Consider the following 25,563-nt stretch of genomic DNA (forward strand, 5'->3'; position numbering starts at 1 on the left):
AAGTCCCTCACTTCCCCAAACTCACCCTCCTCAGGCTCCACCCCCCAAAATCCCCAGGTATTTCCCAATCCAGAGCTGGCAAGCCAGAGTTGGCAACCATATTTCCTTACACCCTCTCTTCAATGTAGGTAAGCCTGAGAGAAAATGACTGGCCCAAGGCCACCGAGTGTGGGACCGTCTCTCTCCCTATGTTCTGCTCCAATAACTTTGCTCATGTCAAAAGGGGCTTCTGCAGGTGCCAACCTGCAGATGCCAACCTGCAGATGATGCCAACCTGCAGAGGGCGAAATCAACAACTACTCCTATACGTGCTTTCTCCATTGTGGATCCCGCCTTGTGGAACGAAGAAGAACTGGTTTTTATATGCTGACTTTCTCTACCACTTAAGGAAGACTCAAACCGGCTTACAATCACCTTACCTTCCCCTCCCCACAACAGACACCCTGTGAGGTAGGTGGGGCTGCGAAAGTGTGACTTCTCATCCTTCTCCTTCTCCTTCTCCTTCTTCATCTTCGTCTTCTTCTCTCCAGTGCAGAACCAAGAAGGAAGAAAAGTCTTGTCTACCTCAACATCCTTCGAGTAGCTCTTCTCGAGCTGATACTACAATCCAAAGAAGCAGTGTTGGTTGGCCTTATCATGTGGTCCTTGAAATGTTACTAAATTCCCTTGCTTTCCTTTTGTCAATTCACATCCGATTGAATCAGCTTTTAACGTCTGCCCTAGCAACTTTCTCTTTAAAATTAAAGTATGGAAGGACCATTGTTGGGTCCCTCTCTCTGGCTCTGCTAAACCAGCTATCTGTCTGTTGCTACCTTAAAATTCCAGCAAACACACACATCTGGTAACTGCCCTTTTCCCCCCTCAAGTTTCCACTGGTTTTCCGACTTCCTCTTGCGGTGGTTTGGAGACTGCGCATCTGGATGTTTTAAACATACAAAGGAATTGCTAGAGCTAGCAAAAGGAGGACAGCCACGGGAAGAGTTACAATGTGCCGATAAGCAACCAGTGGGACGTTACAACTCAAGAAACAGAGCGGAGCGGAGCTCTTCTTTCCGCAAAGGGGCTGTAGGGAACCTTTAAGACTTGAAGCAGAATGGAGATCCATATTTGCTTGAGCCTCCTTGGCTGCGTTTTTAAAATCCTCTTCCTCCAGCTCTCTCTTTTCCAACCAGCTTCTGCTCCTCCACCACCCACCCTCAGGCATCCAGAATCCAGCAGAGATCTGATACCATCCCCCATTATTCGCTTCCCAGGGGACATTTCTCCCAAATCAGATAAAGAACTGGCATTGGTAAGTATCGTTTTGTGGGCTTTTTCCCCCTTTAAAAAAAGTTTTCATCTTCTGTTGGGATATCTCTTCTGCAAGGTCTGCCTTGCTAAGCCACTGTATCTGGGCCAAGCACTGTAACTTGCTGTCTCCAGAGTTCCTGGATGGGAAATGTGTCTGGCAGTCTGATCGGCTTTCAAGCAAAATGTTTCCTCTTGTCAAAACTGGGGAAGCCGGTCCGAAAAGTGGTACTTTCGCCCAGTTCCTTTGCAAACAGTTTCATGAAATTGCTGGGGCTTTAATGGGAAGAAAAAGAGTAAAATTTTGTGTGGGGAGATAAATATTGCCATTAATAAAAATCCAGCCTTTTCCCTCCTGATATATAGTTTTCCCACTGCTCACAAAGCGTTGTTTAAGTATAGCTCGGAGGAGCAATTACAGCTTAACTTCGCCTTGATTTTTTCAGAACTTATAATGACTAGTCTGAACACTGAACAGCTTGCTCAAATAATACCCCTGAAAGCCACAACAGAGCAGCATACTGCAACCCGATCCAAAGCATTACGCAAAGAGCTTGGATGAATTCAACGTATTACACTTTTATAGCTGGCTGAGAGTTTTCATCCTTGGTCTTCCATGACCTTACAAAAATGGGATTGTAAAAAAACAAACAAACAAAACCTGATTTTTTTTAAAGTTTGGAAATGAAAAAAAAGTATATTTTCAAGGGTAATGCTTTTTAAAAAATGATGTGGGGGGACTTGACATATTATCTGGAGGCGTACCTGAGTCAAAACAGATAAAAGGAGGTATTTCTTCACAAAGCACATAGTTAAATTGTGGAACTCCCTGCCCCAGGATGTGGTGATGGCTGCCAACTTGGAAGGCTTTAAGAGGGGGGTGGACATGTTCATGGAGGAGAGAGCTATCCATGGCTACTAGTCAAAATGGATACTAGTCAGATACAGACCTATTCTCTCCAGGATCAGATGATAATGCCTATTATATTAGGTTCTTTGGAAAACAGGCAGGACAGTGCTGCTGCAGTTGTCTTGTTTTTGTCTTGTTTGTGGGCACCTGTTTGGCCACTGTGTGAACAGACAACTGGACTTGATGGACCTTGGTCTGATCCAGTATGGCCTTTCGTATGTTCTTGCCATCAAGGGAACTGCCGCCAAGCATAGCTCCCTAGCAAACTTGGCACATAGATTATTTTGCTGCATTCACATGTGAAAATATCTTCCTTCTTAAAAACGTTTAATGTGTGAAAAGATACTGAGATCGGACTCTGGTGTGACAATGCAGTCCAGAAGCCTTCAGCCTTGTTAGTTCAAATCAATATTTAAAATTAAGCCCATTTACACCCCAAGACTGGTTGTTGGCCTTGGTTTCCCCCATCAGGGCTGCCAGATCACAGCAGTTCAGAAACTGAAGAAAACCCACAACTGGCAGGATTCCCATGTCAGAGTCTAGACTGTCGATCTAGTAGCAACCACTGCCTTTAGTCATAATGTCTCAACAACCTTCCTAGCACTCCTGTGTCTTCCCTTCACCTTCCTTATCATACAACCCCTCCTGACCATGGTGAAGCTTCTTCTGACCTTCCTCTTTGATTCACCCCCTTCTTGCTTCATACCCTGTCTTCTCTGCCATTCAGCCGTGTAATCTATCATCCATTCTTACTTACCTTATGATGGGAATTATACTTAAAATTATTTCTTCTTCATTGCTTCTTCTTTATCTCAACTTCCTTAAATCTGAGAACCTCTTTTCCCATCCTCATCATGCCCTACATGATGTTTTGGGGATTCCCACCAAACTAACAACACCCTCACAGAAGCTGGACTGAAAGCTGTTGTTTGTTTGTTTGTTTGTTTGTTTTTTACAATCCTGGTTGAAGGTTGCTTGGGTGGTGACTGTGCTGTATTCTTCTCTTTTCAAGCAATACCTGAACAAATATTATGGGTGCCCCAAAGACAACTGCAATTTGTTTGTGCTGAAAGACACTTTGAAGAAAATGCAGAAATTCTTCGGGCTGCCTGAAACCGGCGAACTGGACCAGAACACGATAGAAACGATGAAGAAGCCTCGATGCGGAAACCCAGATGTGGCCAATTATAATTTCTTCCCGAGAAAACCAAAATGGGAAAAAAATCCGGTAACATACAGGTACTGTCTGGAAATACCTGCTTTGTCAACTGATGTCCCCAAGAATGAAGCTGTTAAGTTGTAGGCCATATTCTGTAATTCTGTAGATATTGAGCAAAATGATCAACCTTTCTTGGTGACCCTTATTGTCCAGTACAGTTTCATCCTGCCCTTCTTTTCACCATAGGGTTGACAACCTCCAGGTACTAGCTAGAAATCTCCTGCTATTACAACTGATCTCCAGCTGATAGAGATCAGTTCGCCTGGAGAAAATGGCCACTTAGGCCATTGGACTCTATGGCATTGAAGTCTCTCCCCTCCCCAAACCCTGGAGCTGTCAACCCTATTTCACCATATTCTCCTCACAACAACCCTGTTAGGTCGGTTAAACTGGTTGAGCATAACTGGTCCAGGGGCTCACCTGGCAAGTTTCACTGCAGAGCTGGGCTTTGAACTCAGGATTCACGGATTCTAGCAAACACATTACTACACGACATTTTTTTTTTCTGGTGATGTAACCCAAAGTGGAATTGCCTTCTGTTCAGCAAGATTCATGCAGCTTCAACAGCTTGCAGAAAAAGCCAAAGTTCAACAGGTGCTGCTGTTCTGGGGCATGCAGAGTCAGTGGTTGGAGCAAGTGGATCTGTTGAATTGTTGACTTTCATTCAAAGAGAAGAAGAGAAGAAGAAGAGTTGCTTTTTATATGCTGATTTTCTCTACCTTTTAAGGAGAATCAAACCGGCTTACAATCTCCTTCCCTTCCTCTCCCCACAACAGACACATTGTAAGGTAGGTGGGGCTGAGAGAGTTCGGAGAGAACTGTGACTAATCCAGAATCTCCCAGCTGGCTTCATGTGTAGGAGTAGGGAAACCAACCCGGTTCTCCAGATTAGAGTCCGCTGCTGATATGAAGGAGTGGGGAATCGAACCCGGTTCTCCAGATTAGAGTCCACCGTTCTCAATCTCCGCTCTTAACCACTACACCATGCTTACACTTTATTTCAGTTCTGTCTTTTAGATTTCTGGTTGGTTCCAATTGCCAAAGCAGCCATTTTCTCCAGGTGAACTGTTCTCTATCAGTTGGAGATCAGTTGTAATAGCAGGAGATCATCAGCTAGTACCTGGAGGTTGGCAACCCTACTCACAACACTGCTCACTGTCCTTATTTCAAACATATAGAATGAGATCAGAGAGGAGAAACAAACAAACAAGATAACTATTACCAATAATACAACTGTCCACATATGTTATCTTATGTATTCTTACAAAAGCCATGTATGGTGGACCAGTTTTAGTAGGGTTGCCAGCTCTGGGTTGGGAAATACCTGGAGATTTGGGGAGAGGAGCCTGGGGAGGTTGGAGGTTGCGGAGGGGAGGGACTTCAATGGGGTATAATGCCATAGGCTCCACCCTCTAAAGCAGCTATTTTCTCCATGGGAACTGATCTCTGTCACCTGGAGTTCAATTGGAATACCAGGAGATCTCCAGACACCACCTGGAGGTTGGCCACCCTAATGACAGCCGGGTTGCCAACTTGGAGCTGGGAAATTCTTGGAGATTTGGGGGTTGAGCCTACAGTGGGCAGGGTTTAGGATTGGAGAGACCTTATCGTGGTACCATGTCATAAGGGAACTGATCTCTGTAGTCCGAAGATCAGTTGTAATTACGATTGTCAGGCCACAGCAAGCAACTTTTGGGAGTAATTAGGGGTTGTGGAGTGCCGGTGTCACTCTGGCAAGCTGGTGTCACTTCCGGCAACAACGGGAAGTGATGTCATGGGACACTCGAGGAATCACAAAAACTCTAAGGTAAAATAATAGAGTAGGAGACCTGAAGAAAGCTGATAGGAAGAAAGTAGATTCCTTTAATATGTGGTGTTGGAGGAGAGTGTTACGGATACCGTGGACTGCCAAAAAAACAAATCAGTGGGTTATAGATCAAATCAAGCCTGAACTGACCCTAGAAGCTAAAATGACTAAACTGAAGCTATTGTATTTTGGTCGCATTATGAGAAGACAAGAGTCGCTGGAAGTCATGCTAGCAAAAGTTGAGGGCAGCAGGAAAAGAGGAAGACCCAACAAGAGATGGATTGACTCTATAAAGGAAGCCACAACCCTCAATTTGCAAGATCTGAGCAAGGCTGTCAAAGATTTTGGAGGACTTTCATTCATTGGGTCGCCATGAGTCGGAAGCGACTTGACGGCACTTAACACAGACACAGGAGACCTGACAACCCTATTTGTAATTCCGGGAGATCTCCAGGCCCCACCTGGAGGTTGGCAGCCCTAGTTTCCCAGAGTAACATTTCAACACTACGAGCTCGCAGCTGGAGAGGTTCTGATGCTTAATGTTCCATATTAAAACGGCTGTTTTCTTGGCGAAAGGATTGCCCCGGTTATTGCAGAACACCACGGCTCCGGAGAGGATAATGGCTATTCCTTTCTTCTGTCTACTGCCACTCTGCAGAATTCCCTGGAACAAAACACCGCAGGCTCCACGGAGTCTCAGCCGCTCGCTCTCTCCCTCTTTTTGATCTGGCACTTCTAGCTGGAGAAGATATTAACCCTGCAGCAGTGTTTTCAGCAACAAAATAGACCAGAAATTATCAAGAGAGCTGAGCAGGACATTTTTTTTTTGTTTTGTAGAAGGCACTTCAGGGTCTGTTAAAAGGGCTGGAGAAGTGCAGCAAAAACCAGAACAGCAGGGTTTTCTCTTTAATTGTTTCCGCATCTATTTAACCCACATGGCTCAGTGTTTAATGTTAGCGTCTCTTTCCTTTTTTCCTGCACTTTTAGGGTTGCCAGTTCAAAGTTAGGAAATACCTGGAGATTTTGGGGGTAGAGCCTGAGGAGGGTGGGGTTTGGGGAGGGACTTCAATGCCATAGAGTCCAATTGCCAAAGCGGCTATTTTCTCCTGGGGAACTGATCTCTGTCACCTGGAGATCGGTTGTAATAGCAGGAGATCTCCAGCCACCATCTAGAGTCTCAAAGTGGCTTACAATCTCCTTCCCTTCCCTACACCAGCGTGTCGTGGTTAAGAGTGGTGTTTTGGAGCGGTGGGGTTTGATTCTCCACTCCTCCACATGAGCAGCGGACCCACTCCTACACATGAAACCAGCTGGGTGACGTTGGACTAGCCACAGCTCTCTCAGCCCCACCTACCTCACAGGGTGTCTGTTGTGGGGAGGGGAAGGGAAGGTGATTGTAAGCCAGTTTGATTCTTCCTTAAATGGTAGAGAAAGTCGGCATATAAAAACCGACTCTTCTTCTTCTCCCCACAAAAGGCACCTTGTGGGGTAGGTGGGGCTGAGAGAGTTTGGAGAGAACTGTGACTGGCCCAAGGTCAATCAGCGGGCTTCACATGAAGGAGTGGGGAAACCAACCTGGTTCTCCAGATTAGAGTCTGCCAGAAAGAAAGAAAGAAAGAAAGAAAGAAAGAAAGAAAGAAAGAAAGAAAGAAAGAAAGAAAGAAAGAAAGAAAGAAAGAAAGAAAGAAAGAAAGAAAGAAAGAAAGAAAGAAAGAAGTTGAAAGTCAGTAGTTGTATTGTAATGTAGGCATGATGCGATCCATGTGGCCACTTCTATGGAGTAATCTGTTCACTGCCTTTTGAACTAGAATCAGCTTAATGCTTTTGAAAGCAGCTTCCCCTAGAGTTCATTACAGAGTTCATTATTTATTGTGAGTAGGCTCTGATCTTCTCCAAAAAGCTGCAGCTGGCAAACCACTTTAAATTGTGGAAAGGCACCGTTGTCTACCACCATTCTCCAGAAAGTCACTGGCTTCTAATACGAAGCAATTTCAGCGAGACCTAAGAATCCTTTACTGTCTTAACCGCATTTGAGTGTTCAGTAACTTTTTTAATTTTCCGTTTTCCCCTCTCTTGTTCTTATTAAGGATTTTAGGCTACACACCAGATTTGGACTCTGAAACAGTGGACGATGCTTTCGCCCGAGCCTTTAAAGTCTGGAGCGATGTCACGCCCCTGGAATTTTCTCGTATAAATGACGGGGAAGCAGATATCATGATCAATTTTGGACGATGGGGTATATGTCTAGAGATAAGACTTGTTTTGCATGCATAAATATGAAAATGCTGAGGAGGTGAACCCGTCCCCGATCTTATCCTTCCTTCTTCCACCCACATACTTTACCCCTTGGGTAGAACTCCCCACCCAGTGATTCTCTCCCCTGACAGCCTCCCTCTGGTACTCAAAAAGCTGCATGTGCAGAAGGGTGGGGTGTACATGTTACTTGCAAACTGACATAGGGTTGCCAACCTCCAGGTGGTGGCTGGAGGTGATATGATATCCTTCTTCAAGTACTTGAAGGGCTGTCATATAGAGGATGGTATCAAGTTGTTTTTTGTTGCCCCAGAAGGACAGACCAGAAACAATGGGTTGAAATTAAATCAAAAGAGTTTCCGCCTAGGCATTAGGAAGAATTTTCTAAGTTAGAGCGGTTCCTCAGTGGAACAGGCTTCCTTGGGAGGTGGTAAGCTCTCCTTACCTGGAGGTTTTTAAGCAGAGGCTAGATGGCCATCTGTCAGCAATGCTGATTCTAAGACCTTAGGCAGATCATGAAAGGGAGGGCACCTTGGCCATCTTCTGGGCATTGAGTATGGGTCACTGGGGGTGTGGGGGGGAGGTAGTTGTGAATTCCTGCATTGTGCAGGGGGTTGGACTAGATGACCCTGGTGGTCCCTTCCAACTCTATGATTCTAAATCCCGCAGGGCCCTGGTCTCATTTGAGTGGGAGTTCTATCAGGCTGGGGCCTGGTCTGAAAAGCTAGGGTTGCCAGGTCTTCGCCACCGGCAGAAGGTTTTTGGGGTGGAGCCTGAGGAGGGCTGGGTTTGGGGAGGGGAGGGACTTCAATGCCATAGAGTCCAATTGCCAAAGTGGCCATTTTCTCCAGGTGCACTGATCTCTGTCAGTTGGAGATCAGTTGTAATAGCAGGAGATCTCCAGCTAGTACCTGGAGGTTGGCAACCCTAGAAAAAGCCCTGGCCCCGGCTAAGGACAGACGGATATTTCTTGGGTAGAGGAACATCCTTGCTTTTCTGTTGACTAGCCTGCAAGCAAAACAAACAAATCAAGGCAAACCCAACAGCCTTTTTCTTTCTGATCCTTTGTTAACCCTTCATGAGAAAAAGATGCTGTCCTTGACTCTTGGAGTTTGCTTGGAATTCTGCTTCCTAGCGGGAGTGTACTGTCTTTCCCTGGCATCAGTCTGACAGAAGATGCCCGTAGCCAAATTGCGGACTAACTTTCGCTTATCCAGCGTTTATTTCAAATGGCAGCAAACCAGGCAGCCTCTGAGTGATGCAAAAAGGCTTGCGGGCCAGGCCAGCGGTGAGAAAGTGATGAATAAGAAGGTTATGCCCTCGCCAGGCAGAAGCCTTGCCAAGGAAAATAAAACTGGTGAAGTAGCAGGAGAAGCCAAGAAGTGGCTGTCATCCTCTGAGAAGGCAGCAACATGGTGGAAAGCTCATTCGGAGATGCTCCAATACAGGCGACGCTCTTGGGGGTTGGCATAGCTGGCACCTTTGCCCTCTCCAAGTGGGAATGATGGGACATGCATCTGTTTCCCAGGCTAATGGAGGAAACAGAGAACAAGAGAATCCTGACTGGCAACACTGCAGCAATTCTGTCTTTCTCCTTTGAGATTCACTGGCGCAGAAGAAGCTACAAGAAATGTGAGGGTCCAATAGGGTTGCCAACCTCCAGGTACTAGCTGGAGATCTCCTGCTATTACAACAGATCTCCAGCCGATATAGATTAATTCACCTGGAGAAAATGGCCACTTTGGCAATTGGACTCTATGGTATTGTCCCTCCCCTCCCCAAACCCCACCCTCCTCAGGCTCCACCCCAAAAACCTCCCGCCAGTGGCGAAGAGGGACCTGGTAGGGTTGTCAACCTTCAGGTGGGGCCTGGAGATCTCCCAGAATTACAGCTCCTTTCCAGACTACAGAGATCAGTTCCCTTGGAGAAAATGATAGCTTTGGCGGGTATACAATATGACATAGGGTTGCCAGGTCCACCCTGGCCAACGGTAGGGCATGGAGGCTATGGCATCATACCCCATTGAGGTCCCTCCTCTCCTCAGATCTGGCCCTTCCACCAACAAATCTCCAGGAATTTCCCAACCCAGAGTTGGCAACCCTAGGGACAGAGCCTGCAGCCTACTCCGAATTGTAGTTGAGTGAAGTGCTGAGAATTCCTTGCAAGGAAAGGCGTGATTATTGGATCAGTTAAATGCTGTAGCTTCAATCTGCTTTCTCATTGGTTTCAATTGTTTTTGTTTTCTTGCACAGATCACGGTGATGGGTATCCGTTCGATGGCAAGGACGGCCTCTTGGCTCATGCTTTTGCGCCTGGGCCAGGGGTTGGCGGTGACTCCCATTTTGATGATGATGAGCTTTGGACTTTGGGTGAAGGACAAGGTATGGCCCCGGCTGATTGCTCCAACACAAAGGGAGGGTCAAATGTTCTCAGATATTGGCTCAGGGAAAGGAGTAGGCGATGGACAACTCTGGGATATCTCAAAAGGCCCTGGACTGATTTGGGAAACCAGCTTTGGTTTCAGGCTTCTGTTGAACCATGTCAGGCACAGAATCCATGCCTGGCTGTGCCTTCCCATCATGGCGAAGCCAAGAAACTGGGCATTGTCCCCAAAGGCCCCCTTCGTGATTGACTTTATTCAGCTCTTCATGATATGGTCAACTGACCTCTTCCAATACTGCAAAGCAGGCCTTCTAACAGACAATTTATAGTGTTTCTAGAAGACTAATTTAGTTCGTGGGGACTTTATTTTGCATACTTGGTGATACCAAAAATCATTCAGGCACTGGAAGGGGAAAGGAGCCAAGCCCTGGAAGGAAGGGATCAGGAGAGGTGGGAAACGGAGAAGCTAAGAGCCAACGTGGTGTAGTTGTAAAGAGTGGTGGATTCTAATCTGGAGAACCGGGTTTGATTCCTCACTCTTCCACATGAGCAGCATACTCTAATCTCATGAGCTGGGTTCGATTCCCCACTCCTACACATGAAGCCTGCTGGGTGTCCTTGGGCTAGTCACAGTTCTTTCCAAACTCTGTCAGCCCCTCACCCCTACCTCACAAGGTGTTTGTTGTGGGGAGAGGAATGGGAAGGCAATTGTAAGCCGGTTTGAGACTCCTTATAGGTAGAAAAAAGTGGGGTATAAAAACCAACTCTTCTTTCTTTCTTTCTTTCTTTTTTTCGTTTTTTCTTTTTTTCTTTCTTTCTTTCTTTCTTTCTTCCTTCCTTCCTTTCTTCCTCTTCCTCTTCCTCTTCCTCTTCCTCTTCCTCTTCCTCTTCCTCCTCCTCCTCCTCCTCTTCTTCTTCTTCTTCTTCTTCTTCTTCTTCTTCTTCTTCTTCTTCTTCTTCTTCTCTTAAACACAGGTCAATGATACTCAGCCAAACAGACAAGACCAGACCTTTCTGTTACCATGGCCAAATCCTGACCTGGAAGTACTATACTGTCTGGAAGCACTGTACTAAATAATTCATAAAGTTACTTCGAAAAAATTATTAGGGACTATGGTCTATACTACTGTGTACAGCCTGCTGAAATTAGGATCCTACTATGGAATTTTTCATCATTTAATGTGTCATGTTAATACTTACTACTTCTTCTTCTACAACTGTAATACTATGGGTTGTTTATGGAACATCACATCCGTTGATTGTATTGACTCACTCTGTATAATCTGCCTTCAGTCCAAATAGGACCGGCGGACTATAAATAACATAAATAAAATAAATGGAATAAGTAAGTATAGGCCAGGCCAGGTCACAGTTGCCTGGAAATAGAAGTTAGCTTGAGGAAACACTTTCTCTTTGCTTTTTTGCTCTGTTGCCAAAGAACCGATAATTAGGGCACACATTATATTTGGGGTCCTGCTGATGAATCCTCTCTTCTTTCCACCCAAGTTGTCAGAGCGAAATACGGAAATGCAGATGGAGAATTTTGCAAGTTCCCGTTCCTTTTCAACGATAAGGAATATAACAGCTGCACGGATGCAGGACGCAGCGATGGATTCCTTTGGTGCTCAACAACGTACAACTTTGACGTGGACGGCAAATACGGATTCTGCCCTCATGAATGTAAGTAGAACGATAGGGCTAAAGACCTCAGCTTTAAAAGGGATTGTTTCGATTGAGATGTGTGTTGTGGCTCCTCTGCAGATTACATACAACCACCTGTGTTGTCTGTGTTGGACAGACTGACCTTTCTTTGGATGATGAAGTTGGCTAGATCTCTTGGTCTCAGAAATCCTTTGGATTTATCAGAAAGGGGGATATGGTGCTTATGTTATAAAATCTAATAACTTGGCTGCAAAACTGAGGTGGTCTTGGGTGAAACAGTTGAATGGAAAAGATGAGGCTGACATTGGTGGAGGGCTGCCAGCTCTAGGTTGGGAAATACCTGGAGATTCACATGAACACATGAAGCTGCCTTATACAGAATGAGACCTTTGGTCCATCAGAGTCAGTATTGTCTACTCTGACCAGCAGCGGCTCTCCAGGGTCTCAGGCAGAGGTCTTTCACATCACCTTCTTGCCTAGTCCCTTTAACTAGAGATGCCGGGGATTGAACCTGGGACCTTCTGCATGCCAAGCAGATGCTCTACCACTGAGCCACAGCCCCTCCCCAAGGGTGGAGCTTTGGGGGATTGACTTTTGGGAGGGGAGGGACCTCAACAGGGTATGATGTTGTAGACTCAACCCTCCAAAACAGCAGTTTTCTCCAGAGAAATTGTTCTCTGCCATCTGGAGACTTTTATTTTTAGCAGCGCACACAAACCAGATACATTCTGCTTCATTATGTGCCTTGAGCACTCTGCTAACCTAATCATAGAATAATAGAATCATAGAATTGGAAAGGACAACCAGGGCCATCAAGTCCAACCCCTTTCACAATGCAGGACATTCACAACTACCTCCCCCCCCACACACACCCCTAGTGACCAGAAGATGGCCAAGATGCCCTCCCTCTCATCATCTGCCTAAGGTCACAGAATCAGCATTGCTGACAGATGGCCATCTAACCTCTTCTTAAAAACATCCAGGGAAGGAGAGTTTACCACCTCCCGAGGAAGCCTGTTCCACTGAGGAACCGCTCTAACTGTTAGAAAATTCTTCCTAATGTCTAGACGGAAACTCTTTTGATTCAATTTCAACCCGTTGGTTCTGGTCCAACCTTCTTGAGCAACAGAAAACAACTCGGCACCCTCCTCTATATGACAGCCCTTCAAGTACTTGAACATGGTTATCCTATCCCCTCTCAGTCTTCTCCTCTTCAGGCTAAACATACCCAGCTCCTTCACCTTTGCTCATAGGACTTGGTCTCCAGACCCCTCACCATCTTTGTTGCCCTTCTCTGGACATGTTCCAGCTTGTCTACATCTTTCTTAAATTGTGGTGCCCAAAACTGAACACAGTACTCTAGTTGTAATATTCCTTTAGAGATGTGTTGTAATTCCAGGAGACATCCAGGCCCACCTGCGGGTTAGCAACCCTAGATTGGTGGTAAAAAGAAAAGAACAGGCACTCACTAGAAGGAATCTCTTTGAATCATGCTAGCTTTCTGAACATGGCCAGGCAAACCATCTGCCAAGCACCCAGGAAGTTAAAGCATAACATCCCTATCTCAGTACTGACTGATCTTTTCGGGTTGAATAAGGGAGAAGGAAAAGGTCTTCTGTCCCCTCCCCTCTATTTCTGATCACAGAAGCATTCATTAGACAGATTTTCCCCTGTTGTCCCTTCCCTCACAGTCATTGGGCGAAAACGCATGGTTGCTTTAGCCTCCTTTATTCCTGTTTCAGCCAGGATTCAGCCAGGATCAAGCCCACGTTCGGTGAAACGCATGCGTTCGATCCTGATTGAATCCTGGCTGCAACAGGGAATAAAGGAGGCTAAAGCGACCATGCGTTTTCGCCTATTGTCTCTCATTCTAACCTACCCCACAGGGTTGTTGTAAGGATAAAAAGGAACAGAAAGGAACTGTACTTAGTTTCCTGAGTTTTTGGGGGGAAACATGGGCAAAAATGTGATTGCTATATATGTATGATGAAAGCTATAAAAGACCCTTAAATCTCAGCTATCTTCATTCTGTTGTAAAGGGAATTTATTTATTTATTTATTTATTTATTTATTTGTTTATTTATACCTCATCTTTCTCCCCAATGGGGAAACAAAACAACTTACCTCATTCCCCTCTCCTCCATTTTATCATCACGACAACCCTATGAGGTAGGCTAGGTTGAGAGAGTGTGACTGGCCCAAGGTCACCCAGTGAGCTTCCATGGCATGAGTGGGGATCTCATGAGTGGGGATCTCTTAACCAGAGACAGAGAATTTTGTTTATGTTCTGCAAATATCTTGTGCCATTTCTTTTATGGAGCTGCCAAGTTTAGGCAGAGAAAAAGTGACGGTTTTTAAGGCAAGCAGAAGTGCCTTTTAAACCCACTTTTAAATTTTATTTTTATTGATTTCAAAAATTATATTCTGCTCATCAGCCTGAAGGGTCTTGAGACTATGCACAGAAAGCCATGTGACAAGTAGGGGTGTGCATCTGGTAAACCCAAACTGAAAAAAAAAAACCCAAAAAATACTGGTTCTTGTAGGTTATCCGGGCTGTGTGACCGTGGTCTTGGTATTTTCTTTCCTGACGTTTCGCCAGCAGCTGTGGCAGGCATCTTCAGAGGAGTAACACTGAAGAGAGGAGAGACACTGTCCTTTAGTGTTACTCCTCTGAAGATGCCTGCCACAGCTGCTGGCGAAACGTTAGGAAAGAAAATACCAAGACCATGGTCACACAGCCCGGATAACCTACAAGAACCAACCTTTTTCCTAGAGGGGGTTACCAGTAAAGAAATGGTGGTAATAAAGACTAGCCAAAAAGGCGGATCCCAAATAATGCCGATGCTTTTGGCATTATTCGTAGCCACTTTGGCTCTGCTGCAATTTTTCCTCCTCCCCTCCTCCCTTCCCCCTTACTGCTGGATCTGCCCAATGCCTGCATTCTCTGAAGTGCATGGACTTCAGAGAATGAGGAAAGCCAGGATCTAACTCAAATCCCCCCATCCAAAGTCCGTGAACTTCGGGGGGGGGGGCTGATCTGTTTTCAGATCACTGCTGCTTGCAGGCCCCAATCTCCATGTGGAGGTCACACGAACACACATGAAGCTGCCTTTTACTATACCAGACCCTTGGTCATAAGAACATAAGAAAAGCCCTGCTAGATCAGACCAAGGCCCATCAAGTCTAGCAGTCTGTTCACACAGTGGCCAACTCCTCTGATCCTGGAGAGAATAGGTATGCATCATGACTAGTATCCATTTTAACTAGTAGCAATGAATACCCCTTTCCTCCATGAATATGTCCACTCCCCTCGTAAAGCCTTCCAAGTTGGCAGCCATCACCACATTTTGGGGCAGGGAGTTCCACAATTTAACTATGCTTTGTGTGAAAAAATACTTCCTTTAATCTGTTTTGAATCTCTCACCCTCCAGCTTCAGCAGATGACCGCTCGTTCTAGTCTTATGGGAGAGGGAGAAAAACGTCTCCCTGTCCACTCTCTCCAAACCATGCATAATTTTATAGACCTCTATCATATCTCCATCAAATGGTCATATGGTCCATCAAAGTCAGTATTTTTTTTGTGTGTGTCATCCAGTATACCCAACAATTTTGGGACGTGATTGGGGGCAGGGTGATGTGAGACTAATGTAACAGTGTGTGATATTGCAATTCTACTTCCTGTTATAGAGAAATGACCAGTTTATGTAGGATGAATTCTCATTAACCTGCCATGAAAACTTGCTTGACAGAATTGGGAGATTCTGAAGCATGTGCGTGTTTGTGCCTGCACATGTATGCATGAGTGTGTATAAAAGCACAGTCATGTCATGGTTGTTACATATTAAACAAAATTCCCCCTATTTTAACAAAAAAAATAAGGTGATCAGATATCCACCTTTGTCTTTATTCCCAGGTTATGGTATTTGGTAAAACCAAAACCCGAATATTGCCAAAATGGCTAATTTCGGGGTGTTATTTTCAGTTCAGGTTTATCGATATGCACAGCCCTACTCCCAGTTTCAGTCACTGGCATTTCCAGCTAAAAGGACCAGGCAGTAGGTGATGTGAAAGACCTCTGCCTGAGACCCCGGAAAGCCACTGCTAGTCTGAGAACTGACCCTAAAAGCTAAAATGACTAAACTGAGGTTGTCATACTTTGGACATATTATGAGAAGACAAGAGTCACTGGAAAAGACAATCATGCTAGGAAAAGTTGAAGGCAGCAGGAAAAGAGGAAGACCCAACAAGAGATGGAGTGACTCTATAAAGGAAGCCACGGCAAGATCTGAGCAAGGCTGTTAAGGATAGGTCACTTTGGAGGACATTGATTCATAGGGTCTCCATGAATCGGAAACGACTTGATGGCACATAACACACACACACACAGTCTGAGTAGACAAGGCTCACCTTGATGGACCAATGGTGTGACTCAGTATAAAACAGCTTCATGGGTAGGGACTGTGGCTCAGGGGTAGAGTATCTGCTTGGCATGCAGAAGGTCCCAGGTCCAATCCCCAGCATCTCCGTCTAAAAGGACCAGGCAGTAGATGATGTGAAAAACCTCCGCCTGAGACAGAGAGAGCCGCTGCCTGTCTGAGTAGATAATACTGACCTCGATGGACCAGTGGTCTGATTTATTATAAAGCAGCTCCATGTGTGTTCAATGTTGTCTTGTATCCAGTGTTTAGATAGAGAACAGCACATACAATAGTGAAAAGTATGTTTTTCAGCCTTTTGATTGTTTCCTTCCTGTTCCTTCAGCACTTTTCACAATGGGTGGAAATTCCGAAGGGAAGCCCTGCAAATTCCCTTTCAAATTTCAAAGCACCTCCTATGACAGCTGCACGACGGAAGGAAGGACAGATGGATACAGATGGTGTGGTACCACTGACGATTATGACCGCGATAAGAAATTTGGTTTTTGTCCTGAAACAGGTAGCATACGTTTCCTACTGTATTGAAGGTTTATTCCATGGAAAACAATATCTTTGCTATGCCAATTTTATGTAATTTCATGGGGGACCAGTAATCCATCAGTCGTGTTGTTTCTCCAAGGAGCTCAGGGTGGCAAATTAGCTTTTGCCTTCTCATTTAATCCTCACAACAACCTTGTGAGGTAAAAGGCTAATTATCCTAAAGTGATTTCGGTGAGTTGCATGGCAAAGTGGAGATTTGAACCTGAATCTTTTCAATCTTTATTTGGCACTCTAACCACTACACCATGTTACCTATCAAGCAGTATTACATTGCTCTGCTGAAGGAAGTTCATTGACTGCGATTGAATGCTGCCCAGTCAGAGTCAAGAGCTAAACATGAATATGTGAACTGGTCCCCGGAATGCTAACCTCTCATCCTTAGAAAGCAAATTTCTAGGGATCCTGAACCTCTTGCATTGGATTAGACGGATTCATAGAGGATGGCTACTAGCCATGGTGACTAAAGGGAACCTCCATGTTTAAAGACAGTAAATTTCTGAAGCCCAGTGTCAGGAGGCAACATCAGGGGAAGGCCCCAGACTCTGTGCCCTGTTGTTGAACTTCCAGAGGAACTGGTTGGCTACTGTATGAGACAGGATGCTGGACTAGATGGAGCACTAGTCAGATCCATCAGGGATGTTCTTATGTTCTAATGAAGGCTTCAGCCTCTATGCTTTGTTGTTAGACCTCCAGAGGAACTGGTTGGCCACTGTGTGAGACAGGATGCTGGACTAGATGGACCACTAGGGTGATCCAGCAGGGCTCTTCTTATGTTCTTGTGGGTCATTCCCAGTTGCTATTATGAAGCTTGCTAAAAAGGTTGACTGTTTCATCAGCCATATGAATCCAATGGGAGAGCAGACGGGGGTTGACCTGTATTCTGATTATTGCTCTTATATGGCCTTCCTTACAGCAATGTCCACAGTCGGTGGAAATTCTGAAGGAGAACCCTGTAAGTTTCCATTCACGTTCCTTGGGAATACGTACGAGTCTTGTACCAGTTCTGGACGTCAAGATGGGAAAATGTGGTGTTCCACAACTAGCAACTATGATGAAGACCGCAAATGGGGATTTTGTCCAGATCAAGGTAGTTCATTTGCTCATAAATATGTTTATAATGGTTCTGTGAGGTAGGGAGATTTCTTGTGGACCAAATCAGCTCCTTTTCCATTTTTGTCCGGCTTTTTGCCATCCTCCTAGGCAATTAATTATCTACCCCCCACACTTTCCTTCAAGACTTGACAATCTTCATCTCTGTAGACAAGGTCATCCAAGGGCATTAAGATCCTCTCCAGGTGGTGCAGATACCTTCTCAGTCCAAGATGGGAGAACCTTATATGCCCCAATGTATTAATGAGGGGAAAAAAAAACTATGTATGCTCCTTGGAGCAAGGCTGGGATAATATGTGATAAGAAAGGGTGATTGGCCTGTGTGACTGGCATATAGGGTTACCAACCTCCAGGTGGTATCTGAATATTGGAATGTTTAGTTTGGAGAAGAGGGGGTTAAGGGGGGGACATGATAGCTCTCTTTAAGTACTCGAAAGGCAGTCACTTAGAGGAGCTGTTCTGGTTGGCGGCAGAGGATAGAACTTGCAATAATGGGTTTCAACTGCGGGTGGAAAGGTACCGGATGGATATTAGGAAACATTTTTTTTTTTACATTAAGAGTTGTTTGGCAGTGGAATCATCTGCCTAGGGAGGCGGTGAGCTTCCCCTCACTGGCAGTCTTTATCAGAGGCTGGAGAAGTACTTGTCAGGGATGCTCGAGGCTGATCCTGCATTAAACAGGGGCTTGGACACAATGGCTTTATGGCCCCTTCCAACTCTATGATTCTATGATATCTCCTTGGATTACAACTCATCTCAGGTATTCAGGCATTGTCCCAGCAAGATTCAGCCAGGCAGCACACATCTCAATGGTGAAGAGTAGCTTTGAAAGAGGCCTTGAAAGAGCTGAAGTCTGGGCTGTATCTAGTGTAGAGAGGCAGAGCTGTCCTGCCTGGAAGTAAGTGGTGGGAAGGTGATGGGTAGAGGGGGCAGGAAACCCCCTCAAGCTGCAACCAGCAAAACAAAAAGATCCAGTGTGGTGAAGTGGCTAAGAGCAATGGTTTGGAGTGGTGGACTCTGATCTGGAGAACTGGGTTGGTTTCCCCACTCCTCCACATGATCAGCGGAGGCTAATCTGGTGAACTGGATTTCTTTCCCCACTCCTACCAATGAAGCCAGCTGGGTGACTTTGGGCTAGTCACAGTTCTCATAGAGCTCTCTCAGGCCCATCTACCTCACAGGGTGTCTGTTGCGTAGAGGGGAAGGGAAGGCAATTATAAGTTGGTTTGATTCTTCCATAAGTGCTAGAGAAAGTCAGCATATAAACACCAACTCTTCTTCTTCTTCTTCTTCTTCTTCTTCTTCTTCTTCTTCTTCTTCTATAAAGGCAGATTTCATTATGCCCCATTGACACCTTGTTTGAAAAGATCGACTCATGGCTATGCCATGTAGGGTTGTCAGCTCTGGGTTGGGAATTACCTAGAGATTTGGGGGGTGGAGCATGAGGAAGGCAGGGTTTGGGGAGGGGAGAGACTTCAATGGGGTATAATGCCACAGAGTCCACTTTCCACAGCAGCCATTTTCTCCAGGGGAGCTGATCTCTGCCACCTGGAGATCAATTGTAATAGCGGGAGATCTCCAGCCACTATCTGGAGTTTGGCAACCTTACCTCCCCTCTTTCACCCAGAGCCAGTGTTTTTGACCAGCCTCCTTTTCAGGACCACCCCTTCACATACTGTTATTTGAAAACATGCCTCTATAAGAGGCCTCTCTAGGCATTTCATCATTTCAGAAAACTTGCAAAACAGATTAAACGTCCAAAATGTTATTACATTTGACCGGGGTTAACCAAAACATTCCCCCTTAGCCATTTTCTCAGTTCTCAGAAAATATGATTTGAAACACTGAATTCTGTAGCAAAGACCACAAATGAGTCAGGGACTGAGCAAGAACTAATCTTCCTATCTCAAGAAATGTCCTCAGAGTTGGCAATCCATGCAGTTGACAAAGACGAGCGTTCTTGAAACGGCACTTCAACAGAACCACACCCGCCTCATGAGAGAACATTGACATTTGAGGCAAGAATTAGGATCGACACCCTGTGTCAATTTGAAAATGTGTTTTAGCGTAACTATTTCTAGAGACAGGTTGTAGCTGAGTGGTTGAAAACCTGCTTTGCATACAGAAATAAATCGTGTGATTTTTCTGGGACCAGGACCCCTAAAATATTGTCCAGCCCATCTCAGCAGCCTTGTTCAAAATTTCCTCTGACACCCATTCATATTCAATGCATATAGGGTTGCCAACCTCCAGGTGGTGGCTGGAGATCTCCTGCTATTACAACTGATCACCAGCCGATAGAGATCAGCTCACCTGGAGAAAATAGCCACTTTGGCAACTGGACTCTATGGCATTGAAGTCCCTCCCCTCTCTAAACCCCGCCCTCCTCTGCCGTCGTTTCCCAAATCTCCAGGTATTTCCCCACCCGGAGCTGGCACCCCTAAACGTAAACTATATGCACAAGCAGATTACGCATTCCCCGTTCTCCTATTAGATGCACACACAAAATTCACATTCCTAGTCCTTAACAGTTGACCAAGTGTCTATTCCTTTCTGTAATTAACCAGTTCGCAAAAACAGCACACACCCCTCTGTTCCTATGCTTTCTCTTCTGAAAATTGTGTTTGTCTGTCCTTGAGCAGTTGGAATGTTTATAGGCATTCCTTAACTCCCCAGTAACTTAGTCGCTGATGGGAGAGGTCTGATTCCAGTATTCTGAAGCTGGATGTCTTATGGCCAACTGTAGCAGTGTGGTAAGCAATTCTATAAATCTCTCTTCTTAAACAGTCATATGGATAGGGTTGCTAGCCTCCAGGTGGTAGCTGGAGATCTCCCGCTATTACAACTGATCTCCAGCTGATAGAGATCAGTTCCCCTGGAGAAAATGGCCGCTTTGGCAATTGGACTCTATGGCATTGAAGTCTTTCCCCAAACCCTGCCCTCCTCAGACTCCATCCCCAAAATCTCCAGGTATTTCCCAACCTGGAGCTGGCAACCCTACATATGGACAATGCAGCTTTTGGGTAACCTAAAAACTGCCTCGATTTCTTTCAGGCTACAGCCTTTTCCTGGTTGCCGCTCATGAATTTGGCCACGCCATGGGACTAGAACATTCTGAAGACCCTGGAGCGCTGATGGCTCCTATCTACACCTACACCAAGCACTTCCGTCTTTCCCAAGATGATGTTCAAGGAATCCAGGAACTTTATGGTAAAAATCAACCTTTTTTTCCCATTCTTTGATTTATACCTTTGGTCTCCCACACTTACACCTTGTATCCCACATTGCTGACAGAGAAAACACTGAACTAGTTGAGTCTACAAGTTTGCTCCAGATGTTTATCTTTTGCTTGTTTGTTTTGCTTTGAAGAAGCTAGGAAACGGGGTTTTTTTAAACCTCAAATATGTTGTAATTTCCCCTTTTTATTATGATAGTAGTATAATAAACCTGAAAATGAAGCCTGTTTTCCCTATTATTGGTACCTTCTCTTTAAAGGCATGTCCACAATCCAAATCCCCAAGGGCACTGTTCAATTCCTAACCTTTCTTTCACCTGCAGGAGGTTCTACTGATGTTGGACCTGGCCCTAGTCCTACTCTTGGACCAGTCACACCTGAACTGTGCAAGCAAGACCTGGTCTTCGACGCCATCGCCCAAATAAGAGGGGAAATATTCTTCTTCAAAGATCGGTAAGCAGAGAAATGGTTGATGTTTGGTACATAAGAACAGTCTCACTAGATCAGACCAAAGGCTCCTGTTGCCCAGTTTAACCATATGACTTTGGGAAACCAGTAAGGAAGGTGTGAAGGCAAATCCCTCCCTTGACTTTGCTTGTCCAGCAATATGTATTCAGATATATCCATTCCTTGAATATTAAACTTCCATGTAGCCATCTTGGTCTACAGGCATTGGCAGAGTGTCCCCACTCCTCCACATGCAGCCAGATGGGTGAGTCACAGTTCTCTCCAAACTCTCTCAGCCCCACCTACCTCACAAGGTGTCTGTTGTGGGGAGAGGAAGGGAAGGTGATTGTAAGCCGTTTTGAGACTCCTTAGAGAAAATCTGGGTATAAAAGCCATTTCTTCTTCTAGGAGCTGAACCCTGGTCTCTCAGATCCTAGTCCAACACTCTGACCACTATAGCGCTCTCTCTCGCACTCTCTCTCTCTCTCTCTCTCTCTCTTTCTCTTTCTCTTTCTCTTTCTCTTTCTCTTTCTCTTTCTTTTGGATTGGCTTCATTGTCTACCAGTAGCAAGTGTCTTAAAAGGCTTGTCAGCCTTTCCCGAATATGCTGCTTATCCAGTAACAGAAAATCAGCAGTGATGAAGGTGTCAGTGGTTATTGTGTTTTTGCAGTTGGTTAAAAAATGTATACATTTTTTTAAATGGCTAGATGTGTTCCAATTGTTTTGGAAGCTGCCCTAGTTGTGTGCCGGAACATAAGAGCTTTGTATGCTTTGAGAAAACCCAACAACTCATCCAGGCATACTCAGAAGAGGAACTTCCAAATTTCCAGCCACTTAATAGTCATTGGCAGTGGCAGAACGCCCAGACTTCTCTCCCTTATTGAAGTTTCAGCTCTCGAATTTCCCTGCAGGACTAAAATTCTGCTTTCTAGCTCATTAACTCTAGCTCAAAGAGTAAATGGATAGGAACTGCGGATTCGTTCAACTCTTGTTTCAACATGGTTTTATTCTAAGGAGCAGGCCACCACACAAAACATTGGAAACCCATAATTGGATTGCCAGATATGTATTTTAGCAGTATAAGGCGGCCATGGGGAACATAAACATAGATCAAGGTAACAGGAGCTTGGTGGCTTCGGGTGGCTTGGTTGAGAAGAAGAAGAAGAAGAAGAAGAAGAAGAAGAAGAAGAAGAAGAAGAAGAAGAAGAAGAAGAAGAGCAGCTTTGTGTGGGTCCATTGCAAGCATTCATGGGAAAGTGAGTTTTCCCACGACTCTTGGATACGGATGCAGCTATTACAGACTGTAACTAGTAAGTTCTTTAAAAATTATCCCGGAGGGGCAGTTTTCAAGGTAAGAGTCATCAAATTTGCAGCATAGCTGCAAGGGACTCTCCTTGCATGAACCCTGAAGTTTGGTAAAGTTTGGGGCAGGATGTCCAATTTTATGGGGGTCCCAAAGGGGTTTACTCGCTCTTCCATAGAGAAGCATTGTAAAGTTTACAATGCTTCTCTATGGAGGAAGGGGGAACCCCTTTGGGACCCCATAAAATTGGACCCCCTGACCATTATTCACCAAACTTCAGGGTTCATGCAAGGAGAGTCCCTTGATGCTACCCTGAGAATTTGGGAACTCTACCTCCAAAAATGCCTCCCCCAGAGCTGATTTAAAAAATTCCCATAGGAAAAAGCCTGGGGAAAGCCGAAGCCGATAAAAACCGAGTACCTAGTTGGGTGATACGGCGATCGGCTATCTGGCTTCGGCTTTATTCGCAGTTTTAATATTTAACTTTAATTAAAACTGAAAGAAGCCCAAAAGGCCTTTTTTGGGGTTTATTTTTGGTTCAGGTTTATTGAAATGCACAACCCTATATGTGGTATTTCTGAAGATTCCATTGTGGTTCACCCTGACCTCTGGCACTCAGAAGTGAGATTTATGTCTTAGACCTCTCCCCACATGTGTTTACAGTGACAAGAGAGCCTGTACAATCCTACACATCCATGACACACAGGTAAAATACCCCCCCCCCAAAAAAAAGTTGGGGCCAACTTTGTGGCTTTACATCTCCTTCCAGCAGTTCAGTGGGGATGACCCATATGATCGCCTTTGCCCATGTTCTCTTAACACATATACCATAGCTGTGTCAGGGGTGACAGATACAGCAGATTTTGTCCACAAAGCCATGCTTTGCGCATAACATGCTAGAAACTCCCATGGGGGTCATGTTCCTGTTAGGGGCGACGGTGTTGTGGGGTTTCCCCCCCACCCCTCTTGAGATTCGGTTGCCTTTTCATTGAGTCTAAAATTGGACAGCGCTAGTAAAAAGCCTTAATGGAGGCAGCCAATTTGCTCGACATCTTCCAAATGGCAGCCTCATCTTATTACAAGGCCTCGCACAAACTTGTTGCTTGTGAAACCACTCAGCTGGTGTAAGACTCTTTGTACTTTGAACAAAATGGCCAGTTCATCAACAAGCGCTTAGGAAAAGGGAGAAGCAACACCCCAATCCACAATAGCTCCTTTGTTATTATCTGGTGACTCCTCCCCTCGAGTGCCACTTCAGAAATCAAACTGCCGGGTTTTATATTTTTTAATGCTCATAAATTGGAAGAAGATACTGCCCATACAGAAAACAGCTAGTAAATGACCCCCTTTTTATTTCTCTGATGAATGGTTTGAATGCTCCGGGTCTCATTTACAGCCAAGCTGTTTGATAGATGGTCATTAGATTTGATCTTTTGAGTTGCTATAATCATAATTGTCCAGAGTAACGGGCACCATACAAACGTTGGCGGTTGCCAAATGCATCTCCATCTGTTCAACGTGCAGTGACGGGGATGGCTGAAAGAATTTAAGTGCCTTGTAAATGAGTTTTATTTGCTGGGATAATTGAAGCACCAAATACCTTTTTTTGGTACTATGCTAAGAATTAATGTGTGCGCTAGAGCAATTGTTATAAACAGTTAACGCTGCACATGGCCCGTGAACGTGTCTGTTGGAGAGAAACAGTGCTCCGAGTTAAAGGGGGTGCTGAGTTTCGATGCTGTTTTCTTTCAAATGCATACCCAGGTAATTATATGTTTATGTTGCTGTTGGATTTTATGTCTCTCTGTGTGTGTACGCATTCAATGCACGCATGCGCTTTCACCAGCAATAACGAGAAACAGATGTGCTGATGAATCAGCTCTTTGTAAGCCCTCTGTGATCCTTCTGCCTAGATTCATCTGGAGGACTGCAAACCAGCGGGGAAGACCCACTGGGCCCTTGCTTGTCGCAACATTCTGGGCTGAAGTACCAGAAAAAATCGACGCCGTTTATGAGGCCCCTCAGGAAGAGAAAACGGTCTTCTTTTCAGGTAGCTAAAACTTGAAGATAGAAATGCACCATGCATGGGTATTGTACAGGGTTGCCAACCTCCAGGTACTAGCTGGAGATCTCCTGCTATTACAACTGATCTCCAACTGACAGAGATCAGTGCACCTGGAGAAAATGGCCACTTTGGCAATTGGAATCTATGGCACTGAAGTCCCTCCCCTCCCCAAACCCTGCCCTTCTCGGGCTCCGCCCCAAAATCCTCCAGCCAGTATTGTATTTTGTTAACCCCTCTTAATTGACAACCCAAAAGGGTGTCAATCAACCAGTCTGAAAGGGTATCATCTTATTGGGATATTTGGTTAATATAGCAGAGTTTGCCCAGTAGTAGAAGCGTGATATTGAGTGCAGTAAATAAATATCCCAAGAAGTATATTTCAAAAATCATATTTATTCAAGCAGATTCAGTTCAAATTCAGGTTTCAGTCGAAAGGAGAGAGAGTGAAGCCTAAATCTAAAGACTGCATTCCCTATCACAAGTGGCCAGCTGATCCGGCATCATGTGTATGGAAGTATGAGGCATTGTTTCTACAGAAGAGACCTATAGATACATGTGACTCCATGAAAAGCCATGTGGAGAGAACAAAGGGCACACAGAGAGAGGAGGGGTCAAAGGGCTGCTCCCAGGTCAAGACAAAGAGAGGTACATCCCATTCAAGGAGATATACACACTTAGAGTGATATAGCACCTACCAATGTCCAGCCATGCTGAGTCGTTCACTCCCACACACCTCTCAAAACCTGAGGAAGTCAAATCATACCTGTTATGGTCATACAAGGGATTGCCTTTGTGGAATCTCATGCTGTATCACAATTCACAAGTAATACTTTTTTTCTTCCGAAGATTTTTCTGTCTTGCCTAAATTGCACATATGCAATTATATATAGGTTGTGTCTTGTTCCA

At 45.1% G+C, this 25,563-nt stretch overlaps 1 protein-coding gene across 1 annotated transcript in view; it reads left to right on the forward strand.

The window, feature by feature from the left end:
- The first annotated feature begins 1,067 nt into the window (after nt 1-1,067).
- MMP2 (matrix metallopeptidase 2) overlaps nt 1,068-25,563 on the forward strand; it is a 31,091-nt gene continuing 6,595 nt past the window's right edge. The window contains exons 1-10 of the mRNA XM_056862534.1: nt 1,068-1,291; nt 3,210-3,436; nt 7,311-7,459; nt 9,729-9,857; nt 11,365-11,538; nt 16,282-16,455; nt 17,410-17,583; nt 20,661-20,816; nt 21,165-21,294; nt 24,506-24,642. Of these exons, the coding sequence (XP_056718512.1) occupies nt 1,094-1,291; nt 3,210-3,436; nt 7,311-7,459; nt 9,729-9,857; nt 11,365-11,538; nt 16,282-16,455; nt 17,410-17,583; nt 20,661-20,816; nt 21,165-21,294; nt 24,506-24,642 (1,648 nt within the window). The 5' untranslated portion in view covers nt 1,068-1,093. The remainder of the gene's footprint in view (nt 1,292-3,209; nt 3,437-7,310; nt 7,460-9,728; nt 9,858-11,364; nt 11,539-16,281; nt 16,456-17,409; nt 17,584-20,660; nt 20,817-21,164; nt 21,295-24,505; nt 24,643-25,563) is intronic.

The sequence above is a fragment of the Euleptes europaea genome, chromosome 17, assembly GCF_029931775.1.
Source record: "Euleptes europaea isolate rEulEur1 chromosome 17, rEulEur1.hap1, whole genome shotgun sequence".
Classification (NCBI taxonomy): domain Eukaryota; kingdom Metazoa; phylum Chordata; class Lepidosauria; order Squamata; family Sphaerodactylidae; genus Euleptes; species Euleptes europaea.